At 38.1% G+C, this 11,988-nt stretch overlaps 1 protein-coding gene across 1 annotated transcript in view; it reads left to right on the forward strand.

Moving 5' to 3' along the window:
• Positions 1-6,433: 6,433 nt before the first annotated feature.
• Positions 6,434-11,988, forward strand: part of ARHGEF33 (Rho guanine nucleotide exchange factor (GEF) 33) — an 85,059-nt gene continuing 79,504 nt past the window's right edge. Inside the window, exons 1-3 of the mRNA XM_006839457.1 lie at positions 6,434-6,466; positions 9,655-9,819; positions 11,207-11,328. Of these exons, the coding sequence (XP_006839520.1) occupies positions 6,434-6,466; positions 9,655-9,819; positions 11,207-11,328 (320 nt within the window). The remainder of the gene's footprint in view (positions 6,467-9,654; positions 9,820-11,206; positions 11,329-11,988) is intronic.

The following is an 11,988-nucleotide window of genomic DNA, read 5'->3' on the forward strand; positions in this document are numbered from 1 at the left end:
CTTAATGGTCCTAGGATCCTCTGTTTCTGGACTGTAAGATTAGCTACTCTCCCATTTTTGTCACAAATTTTCTACCTTTATAATTGTGACATTCATAATTAATCATGATAACAATTACTTACTATTGAATCATAAGAATCTTATCCCCATCTCTTTTAACCAGACCCATCTAGACAAGATGAAAACTATTCAATGGGGACTCACTTCCCTCACACACTCTTAAACTAAACTCCCTCTTGAAACCTTATAAGCCTTATAAGCCTTTATCACCCCCTCATTTAAGTAGCCAATGCCTAAGTTGCCTGTCCCTATTTACCCTGTTTACAGAGAGGATGGTATTTAAAGCTACTACCTCCATGAGTATAGGTCAAGTTCATCAAATTGTAGCAATTTTCCCTGTTTCCTTTATCAAAAATTGTGTGTTTTTTTGTTTTTATCTTTCTCTAGTTGAGTTCTGATTATCAAGCCATTGAGGTTAGGTCATATGGGTACTATCTGTTAGTCTGCATGTTCTGGTGAGCCATATTATTTTCAAGAACCTCATATGCATGTGAAAGTTGGACAGTGAATAAGGAAGACCATAGAATTGATGCATTTGCATTATGGTGTTGAAAGAGAATATTGAAAGTACCATGGACTGCCAAAAGAATAAATAGATCTGTGTTGGAAGAAGTGCAGTCAGTGTGCTCCTTGGAGGCCAGGATGGCCAAACTTAGTCTCTCATTCTTCAGACATATTATCAGGAGGGACCAGTCACTGGAGAAGAATATTATGTTTGGTAAGGTGGAGGAGGGTCAGAGAAAAAGAGGAAGAGCCCGGTGAGATGTGTTAACAAAATGGCAGCATGAATGGGCTCAAGCATGGCAACAATTGTGAGGTTAGCCCAGGACCGGGCAGTGTTTCATTTTATTGTACGTAGGGTCGCTATGAGTCAGTACAGACTCGATGGCACCTAACAACAACCACTATTACCATGGTCATTATTTTGCACAATAGAATTCATATCAGAGAGGAGAGGAGCAAGACCTGTTCTTCCTATTTTATCAGGGAGAATTAGGAATTGTGTGGGTTAGCATTGAAAATGCTCAAATATGGTGGTAGAAAAATATGTTAAAGCATTTTTTAAACAACTAGACTCATTTAATTTGCAAGGAAGATAAAACTTCTGCCAAACAGTATATAATATTTTTACTAAAAGGGTCACATTGTGCTGCTTTGGCTCTCAAAGTACTTATACATTTAAAGTAAATTTCTGTCCTTAAAAAACATGAAAGTTTCAACAAATCATGAAAGTTTACTATTTTATTCATTTTAATTGTTAACATAGCTTGGGCTGGAAGACCCTTGCTTCTCTCTGGGATTAAGGTTGTGCCATCTGTAATAAATGACAAGGAAGAATTCATAAGAATTGGTGGATACTGGGAGAAAAGGTGATTTCAAAGTTAGCTTTAAAGTTTAGGTCCCTGTTAACTAAAAAAAAAAAAAAAAGGTAGTATTCTGAATGTAAATATAGAAATACAGGAATTCAGAGATGGGGAAATGTTTAGGCTATTTTAGCATAAGTGATAATCAGGAGAAAATCACAGTATTATCATACAAGAGATCCTGGCTGTGGGCTCAAGAGGGTAAATCAGCTCAGGGCTCTGAAAGCTTCTTAACTACACTGCTTCTAGATTCAGACTAGCAATGGGAACGTTGGGGGAAGCAGCCTTATATCAATTGAAATCATATTTATTGAGCTACTACTATGTGCAATGTCTAATGCTTGGTCAAATGGGAGATGAGAAAAATGAAATAGACACTTTCATTGATTTTTAAGTCTCCATAGCCTCAATTGTTGTTCTTAAGTGCCATTGAGTCCGTTCTGACCCATAGTGACCCTGTATAGGGTTTGCAAGGAGTGGATGGTAAGTTTGAACCGCAGACCTTGCAGTTCAAATGGCTTTGCAGTCAGGTGCATTAACCCACAGCGCCACCCCAGGACTCCTATAACCTCGATAGCACATATAATAAATAGTTTGTACAAGAATGACTGTTGGAAGAATTACAATAAAGGCATGGCTAAATTCTATCAACTATGGGGGACAGTGTATGGGATGAATTAATATTGAATGGAAGATTTGAACCTGGACTTTAAGAAAAAGCTGGATATTTGATACGTGGAAATGAGGGCAGGATATTTCAAATACAGGGACCAACTTGAACGAAGCAGAAGCATATTTCTGCTCAGTACTGATGGGATGTCTTCCCTGCCCACCACTCCCGTTCATGTCTGCCCTGTGCATGATATTTGATGAATATAAGTGCATCTTTAAACTCAGGTATGACTTAAAGTCTATTAAAGATTTTATGTAGGTCACTGCCTGAATATTAGCTAAATATAGCTGCAAGATATGACCTCATTAAGTTTTTATATCACAAATCCAAATACATCTGCTCACAGTGGAACAAATGAAGCAGTGGGAATGAAGTGGGTCTGTATGACCTCTATGATGCTATGATTAGAACCCATTCTGTTTTAGAATAATGCTTCTTAAGCTCTAGTGTGTTTCCTGCAAGCAACATCCAACCAAATAAAGACAGATAAGAAGATGTAAGGAAAGAAGAAGAGGAAGAGGAAGGAAGGAAATGTGGAGAGAGAAGTGAATTATATTGTTGTTGTTAGGTGCCATCGAGCTGGTACCGACTCATAGCGACCCTGTATACAACAGAATGAAACACTGCCCGGTCCTGGGCCAACCTCACAATTGTTGCCACACTTGAGCCCATTGATGTTGCCACTTTGCCAATCCATCTGACTGGGGGTCTTCCTCTTTTTCGCTAATCCTCCACCTTACCAAACACTATATCCTTCTCCAGCGACTGTTCCCTTCTGACAATATGTCCGAAGTATGAGAGATAAAGTTTGGCCATCCTGGCCTCCAAGGAGCACTCTGGATACACTTCTTCCAACACAGATCTGTTGGTTCTTTTGGCAGTCCATGGCACTTTCAATATTCTCCTCCAACACCCTAACTCAAATGCATCAATTCTTCTATGGTCTTCCTTACTCACTGAATTATAGTAGGATATAATTTATACTAGAAAGGAAAGTACTTAGAACAAAATTTAAAATTTCACCCATTCTCTATCTCTTTATTTTCTTGAAATTCATAACTCATTATTATCTGATATTGTTGTTGTTGTTGTTGTTGAACTTGCTGTTGTTAAGTGCCCTCAAGTTGCTTCCGACCCACAGTGATCCTGTATAGAGTTTCTGAGGAGCAGGTGGGTCTGAATGCCAACCTTGTGGTTTAAAGTCCAGTACTGATCTTACAACGCTGTATCTGATAATATGTTGTTGCTGTTGCTGTTAAGTGCCATCGAGTCAGTTCTGACCCATAGTGAGTGACCCTTATAGGGTTTCCAAGGACCAGCTGGTGGGTATGAACGGCCAACCTTGCAGTTCAAACTGACTTTGCAGTCCAGCGCATTAACCCACAACACTACACCAGGACTCCATTTGATAATATTTGTTGTTGTTAAGTGCTGTCGAGTCGATTCTGACCCATAGTGACCCTGTATAGGGTATCCAAGGAGCAGCTGGTGAGCTTGAACCACCAACCTTGCAGTTCAAATGGCTTTGCAGTCTGGCACATTAACCCACAGTGCCACACCAGGACTCCATTTGATATTATAGTATATATTAATTTCATTTTGTCTGTGTCCTCCACCAGAATTTAAGCTTCAAGGGCAGGGATTTCATTCATTTTGCACTCTGTTATTCTCTCAGCAGAAAGTATAGTGCCTAGCATATAGATCCATACATATATACTCAATAAGCATTGACTATATGTTGAATAAATGAACATCTGCAAGACGTATATACTGCTTTGAGACAAAAGATTTAATGGAGTCATTCAATCTGGTGCCAAAAGGTGCTGGGAAAATTGTCTTTTGGTTTTCTTCTTGGGAGGACATGGGATATGACAAGACAAGGAGATCTTCACTTCAAACCCTAGTGAAAATAATATCCTAAATGGATTAAAGAGATACATATTTTAAAAATCAAAACCATAGACGTTTAAAATAAGTGAGGTTTTGTTTATGGGTTTGTTTTTTTCCCCTTCTTACTGTCTTTGGATGTGATGTCTTTCTAAATAAAAGAACAATAAAATACATCACAAAGAAAGGGTTAGCTCTACCATCTCTCAGTTTATTCCAGGTAGAATTATCACCGGAACAGGAGCAGGTGAATCAGCTAGGCTGCATCAACTACATTTTAAGTTTGTGGGCTCAGTATATTCCCTTTAATTTGATCCTAAGCTTATTCTCTGGAGTCCTAGTAGAATAAGCACTATACAGCTAACCAAGAGGTCGGCGGTTCAAATCCACCAGCCGCTCCTCAGAAACCTTATATAGTGTCGTTATGAGTTGGAACTGACTCGAAAGCATTTAATAACAACAAGCCTATCCCTTTGTTTACGGCACATACCAACTCACAGTCTACTTCAATCCCTTTTTCAAAGTCCGATTGTATTGCTTCAGCCTTCATTATTTCATTGTCATATAAATTGTTTAAACATTCTTATTCCATTGATATGAGGAGGGTGTTTCACAGCTAAGGTAACCCATGCAGCAATTACACAATTTAATTCCAGACCACTCGACACACAAATGATCTGCACTCTAACTGTGCTTTTGTCTCACTTGTGGTCTTCAGAGTGTAAACCTTACATCTCTCTTTACTTTTATTACTTACGTTTTCTATATCTTATTGCCCAAGATACGTTTTTTAAATCCACTAATTTATGACATTACATATCATACGATATGCATGGTGATTATTTCATTCTGTTATACATAGGGTCACTTTGAGTCGGAACCAACTAGACAGCACCTAACAACAACAACATGTTATGCAAAATATTTCCAAGATTATACAACAGTATTATTTTAACTTTTCAAAATATAGTTTATATATTTATTAATTAATGGAATTCATTGCCATTTTAGTATAGTAGAATTTCCTTCAGCCAATAGTATGTAATATCCTCTGACTTAGTAATTTCATATTTGGGAATTTGTCCTAAGGAAATACTCAGAAGTATATACTTAAATCCTCAAGTAAGAAGTATTATATGACAGCAGTGTTTATAATATTGAAAAATTACAAGCAATATAAATGTCCAACAAAAGTAAGACATCCTTAGGATGAAGTATTATATAACTAACAAGAACAGATACTTAGAAAACATTTTGAGTGGTATTTGAAAGGGTTTATGAGAATGTTGGACAAAAAGGGGGAATGGGCAAAATGAATCTGTAGTGTGAGTTCAACCATATAAATATCCACACTCATATGTATAGAGCAAAATAAAAGGAAATACACCAAAGTGGCAATGGTTGTATTGGAGTAAGGAGATTTACTTTCTTTTTCTCATTAATGAAACTAATTTTGAACAATGTCATGAGCCTAAAAGATAGCTAATTGAAAAACAATGGGAACTAGACCTACAGTAATAGGTTTCATCATGAAAACTGTCACTGAATATGTTCTAGGATTTGAAAGTTCTATTTCCACCTTATCTCCCTTTGCCATGGATGAATGTCCTTTTAATACCAGAGAAGTTGACTCTACCAGGCCTGTGGTGCATCCAGGGATAAGATAAGATTCCCAGCACACCAAGCCTCACATCTGCTTAACTAAGACCCCGTAAAAATGACATTAAGGACAACTTGTGCAGGAGGTATAAAGGAGTACATTTGGGAAATTTACTCTTGACCGTTCACATTGCTTGCTTCATACTAGTGTTTTAAATTATTATATTTCTGGGGATTAATGAAGGCATTTCAAATTCAGAAGCTGGAAGCTGGTAGAAAATCATATTTCTTCTGTGGTGACCATGGTTTGGGGAAAAACCAAAGCAATTTTCCCATTATTTTTGTCATTATGTTCTGTTTCAAAACATCTGGTCTTTAGCTCTTATAGAGACTTCAGTAAAGTGTGGTTGGAATTTGGACTGCCTTGTGGGGTTTCCCCTACCTTCATGTTTATGACTTTCCAGAACTCCTAGGGCACAGATCTAGTCCCCTGCCTCATATTAGCTCCCTAACATTGATAATGAGCACTGGTGTGGTGCTGTAGGAGAAGCACAAGGCTAGCAATTCAAACACACCAACCACTCTTGGAAACCCTGTTCAGGGTTGTTATGAGTTGGAACCAGCTTGACAGCACTAAACAACAACAACATTGGTAATGGGAAAGTAAAGAAGGGAAACAATTTAACTTGAAACCTGAGGGATCTTCGATGCAAAAAATTGAAAGACACTGACTAAAATTCATCTTAAGAAGAATTAAGAAGCCAAGAGAGTAAAGAAAATTATGAAAGAATTAAGAGCAGGAAATAGGATCATAACCTTTCTAGAGCAGCTTCAGGAAAAAATCAACGGGATGAGGAATGTGTTCAACTCTCTGGAGAGTAAGGTAGACACCCATTTCTAATCCTTGGTATGGATTATTGGCTGTAAGAGAAGAAAGCTGAAGAAAGTGTATAGAAAAAGATGCTATAATTGTATCTTCAGGGTATTTTACATTCACAAACGAGTGGCCATGTTTGTATTGGAAAGCCGATCTATAGCAGCTAAACATATTAAGAGCCCAAACATCTTATTAGTAACATACCATTTCAGATGTGTGATTGTACACATGATGACTTTCTATCCCTGGTTGGTCAGTGGTGGTGACGCCATTTATAAAGCAATAGTATTGCTTCAGTGGCAAGTACCCAAGCAAGTTAAACTAATATTTGAGGAGGAGAAAATGGACTTATAGCTCAGAATGGTTCTCGAATTCACAGAGTTGCTATATTAACTTGGGTGTTAGAGAAAAGACACCAGTAATTCTTAATTGTGAGAGTTGGGGCTCTAGAGGTGAGGAGAAAGAAGTCTTTTTCCTTAGGACCTGCTGCTTCCATTGGGTTCCAGGAGAAAAACCCCACACATTCACCTAAAGGAACAGTGACAATGAAACCCGTTCCTGTTGAATAGTGGTTCCCTTTCAACTGGTTATGTGGCAATTGAAAGTTGACCTTTGAGCACCTGAGTAAATATTAGGGATTTCTTATTTCAACTTGTCTACATTTTGTTTTGACATGTGCAATTATCAGTTTTATTTTTTTGTTCACAAAGAAACAAATTATATAGTGAACATGACCAGGTCAGAATGAAGGTGATCTGGGGATAGTCCACCATGACTCAGGACAAATGCCAAAATTCACCACTAAGATGAATTACAAATAAAAACACTTAGAATGAAAATCAGATTGTCTATGTTGTTTCCGAGTCCCTGTTAGTTTCCTGTCTTCCAGCCCCAAACACTTGACAGGCGCTGTTTTTTCCTCAGAATGATCTTGGTTCTTCTTTTTCTTACTCCCAGTCCTAGAAAGAAATCATTTGTGAAGCACAGCGAGCCACAGATCCTATGTTAAACGAGTTAAAAAAATAAAAATAAAGTGTGGTAAGAGGGCAAGTCATTTTAATAGAGAAGTATCAGTGCAAGTTGGGACCATTTAGATGGCCAGATTCAGACAATATCTTAAAATACACATTTGAAGGATTGTTGTTAATGGCACTAATTTTCATTCCTTTAAAACAAGGATACTCGGTTCAAGAAGAAACCTTCTAAAAAGTTCTGTCATAAAAGAGAAATTTGCAGCTAAGAGGTCCTTTATTTACGATAAACACTGGACTGAGGACCACAAGATTAAAGGTTCTAGCTCGCCAGAGGCTCTTTGGGAGAAAAATGAGGTTTCTGCTTCCCTGAAGATTTAAAGTCAGTGTCGCTATGAGTTGGAACAGACTCAATGGCACTTGACAGCAACAACAATTACAAAATAAATGCTTGTTGTTGTTGTTATTGTTAGGTATCAAGTCAGTACCGACTCATAGCGATCCTATACACAACAGAATGAAACACTGCCTGATGCTGGGCTAACCTCACTATTGTTGCCACACTTGAGCCCATTGATGCTGCCACTTAGCCAATCCATCTCGTTGGGGGTCTTCCTTTTTTCTCTGACCCTCCACCTTACCAAACATGTTTTCTTTCTCAAGTGACCGATCCCTCTGACAATTTGTCCGAAGTATGAGAGGCAAAGTTTGGCTATCCTGGCCTCCAAGGAGTACTCTGGCTGTACTTCTTCCAACACAGATCTGTTGGTTCTTTTGGCAGCCCATGGCACTTTCAATATTTTCTTCCAACACCATAACTCAAATGCATCAATTCTATGATCTTCCTTTTTCACTGTCAAGCTTTCGCATGAACATGAGGTTATTGAAAATACCATAGCTTGGGTCAGGTGCACCTTAGTCCTCAAGCTGACAGTTTTGCTCTTCAACACTTTAAAAAGGTCTTATGCAGTAGATTTACCTAATGTAATACGTCATTTGATTTCTTGGCTGCTGCTTCCATGAGTGTTGATGGTTGCTCCAAATAAATGCTACGAAAGATTAGTATTATATTCTTGTTTTTATTATAATAGCTTATTATCATGAAAATGCTTTTTTTCATTTGTTCAGTGCATGAAGTGTTACATTTTCTCTACATTTCAATTTGTGCTTAATATTTTGATTTGCCGCTTACAGGGGGAGAAAAATGAATCTTTCTTCAACACCTTTCATGTGTCAACTAAGCACTGTGCCAGCAGACACTACTCTTACATTTACTAATTTAACTCTCATGGCAGCTCTGTGAAATAAATATTATTCTAGCTATCTGAAAATGAGAAAACTGCATTTTAAAGGCTAGCCTACTTTGTAAAGGTCGTAGTACTTGTAGGAGAGAACTAGAATTTGAACCTTGATTTGTCTGACTACAAAACTGACACCTTTTCCTGATGTGGAAGTTGAAGCTTGATAGTCCAATGTGTGCACCTGTGCATTGCCAGGCTTGATTACTGAAGGTGATTCACATCTCTATCAACATACCGAGTTCCTGCCATTGCAGACATTCTCACAATTTTCTCATTGATTAAAGTCCTGTTTCAAATGTCATTATCTCCTTTTCTATGGTGTCATCTAATAACATCTCAAAATTTTCTCCTATTCAAAGAGATCTCAGTTACAATTAGCTGTTACTCTTTTTAATCCTTTAATTTCTGAAGGCAAAAAGAACTGAAACTCTCTATTCTTATATATATATCACCCAATGAGAATATTAACTCTCCCTTCTTTCACAGAATCAGAGTTCCTATGTCAAGATGGTCTTTCTCATGCATGTTATTTTCAAGTAAACCTCATTTTAATCAAAGATTTTAAATTACATGGTAGTTTGCAAAAACACTTGTAAACTTAGTTAACTGCTTTCTTTCTTGGCTTTATCAAACTTCAGTATGTGCTGTATAAAGAAGATCCTCCCCCAGATGAATGGGGCCAAAGTTGCCTTGGGATACAAATTTTAGATTTAGAGCCTGGTTTCTCAAATAAAAGAAATTTTTAACTATTTTTTATGAGTAGGAAGTTCACAGAGCAGATCATCAGTTTTACATTCAAGTTCATTTCATTTCAACTGCAGTACCCTTCATGTGGCATCACGTATCTCACCTCCTCCTTGTGCAGTGGTAACTCTCCTAATAACTTATAGAGAAGTGAATTTCCTCTTTTTGCATTGTTTAGTTGCAGGCCCTAGCCTCTGAACTGAAAACTGGTTTCACAGAAGCAATGCAGGAACTGACAAGAATTCAACATGGAGAATATGCTTTGGAAGAGAAGGTTAAAAGTTGCAAGTGCTCCATGGAAGAAAAAGTTACTGAAATGAAGAATTCATTAAACTATTTCAAGGTAAGCCCCCTTTACCATTTCCCTGCTGACAATAAATCTTGGTCTTAGCGGTAGCATGGAGAGACAGAACAGCTTCAGGCTCAAGGCCCACGGGTTGAGTAAGGCTGTGTGCCTATGGGCAGGATGCTGACTTGCAGAATGTGCCCTTTGGGCAGTTAAATGAATATATATTTTTTGTTTTGTATGTGTACATAAACCTTTTTGTTGTTGTTGTTGTTTTTAAATCTTGGTCTTTGTAACACAAGTATAAAAAATTGGTCTTTTCCTATAGAAGCCAAATGTAAGAATTTCCCTTCTGGTCATTCACTACTTATCAAGAGTTTTAAAAAACAGCTGTTTAATGTTTTTCTTTTTTGGAGTTTTATCTGATAGTGTAGTGGTTATGAGTCAGGCTGCTAACCTCAAGGTCAACAATTCCACACGAGAAAGATGAGGCTACCAGCTGTTCTGTATGAGACAGATGAGGTTTTCTGTTCCCCATATCATGATGTCATTATTTTTCTATTTATTTACAGCCTCAGAAGCCCTATACAGGGTCACTATGAGTCAGAACTGTTTCCACGGCACATAACCAAACAACCGATGTTCAAATTAATGCTGTAGGTTCGGCATTCTACTGCTAACCACAAGGTTGTCAGTTCAAACCCATCAGTCATTCCATGGCAGAAACATGAGGCTGTCTGCTTCTATAAAGATTTACAATTTCAGAAACCCTAAGGAGCTCTGGTAGCATAGTGGTTACAAGTTGGGCTGTTAACCTCAAGGTCAGCAGTTCGAAACTACCAGCTGTTCCACAGAAGTAAAATGAGGCTTTCTGCTCCTGAAAAGATTTACAGCCTCGGAAACTCTATGCAGGGTCACTACGAGTCAGAACTAACTCCACAGCACACCACCACCACCAGGGAGTCCTGGTGTGGTGCTGTAGGATAAACAGTGGACCTCAAGGTTGTCGGTTCAGACTCACCAACTGCTCCTCAGGAGGTACTTAACTACAACAACAGCAAGAAGCAATTTTATTCTTCCCTATAGAATTGGCTCAGTTGCAGTGGATTTGGTTTTGGATTGTTGTTGTTGTTGTTAAGTGCCATCGAGTCAGTTGTGACCCATAGCAACGCTGTATAGGGTTTCCAAGGAGCAGCTGGTACATTTGAATCACGGAATTTGCAGTTCAAACTAACTTTGCAGTCCAGCTCATTAACCCACGGCACCATACCAGCTTTTGGTTTAATGTTCAAATTAAAGGCCACACTAGTAGATGTCTCCTTTTCATTCAGTCACTCACTTATTCAACAAACACATATTAAAAACTTACTGTGTACTACATTCTATAGTTTGTGCTCTTACTCTATGTACTAGTTAATTACAGATTTATAATTTTTTTTTCCAGGAAGAACTGAGCAATGCCATGTCAATGATCCAAGCCATTACTTCAAAACAAGAAGAAATGCAGCAGAAAATTGAACAGCTTCAACAAGAGAAGCGAAGAGAATCTCGAAAAGTTAAAGCCAAGTGAGTGTCTTGCAGAAACATTTACCAGAGGCAAACTCACAGGCAATGACTTATGCCGAGAGCATCGAGAACACCTTCCCCGTTATTGGAATATAGCTGACTATCCACTGTGCTCCATGGGGTCAGCATATGTTGGGGGTTATGTTGTTATTATTAAGTGCCATCAAGTTGGTTCAGACTCATAGCAACCCTGTATAGGGTTTCCAAGGAGTGGCTGGTGAGCTCAAACCATCAACCTTGCAATTTAAACCAACCTTGCAGTCTAGTACATTAACACACAGTGCCACACCAGGACTCCATCTGAGGTTCTAGAGTCATAAAAAGTAGTTGATACTAAAAATAGATGGTAATTACGCATATGGTAAAATTCATTTAATAGCTGTGATGGTGGTGATGGTAGTGTGCTTTGGAGTCAGTTCCAACTCATAGAGACCCTGTATAGGGTTTCCAAGGCTGTGAATCTTATGGGAGCAGAAAGCCTCATCTTTCTCCCAGAACAACTGGTAGATTCGAACTGCTTACCTTGCAATTAGCAGCCCAACTCATAATCTACTACACTACCAGGGCTCCTTTAATAACTATATTTACATAAAATTTAAATGATATCAAATGATACTTTGATTACAGCTGTAAAAGCATATAAAATAATAATTATTTAAC

Source organism: Chrysochloris asiatica, unplaced genomic scaffold (assembly GCF_000296735.1).
Source record: "Chrysochloris asiatica unplaced genomic scaffold, ChrAsi1.0 scaffold00024, whole genome shotgun sequence".
Classification (NCBI taxonomy): Eukaryota; Metazoa; Chordata; class Mammalia; order Afrosoricida; family Chrysochloridae; genus Chrysochloris; species Chrysochloris asiatica.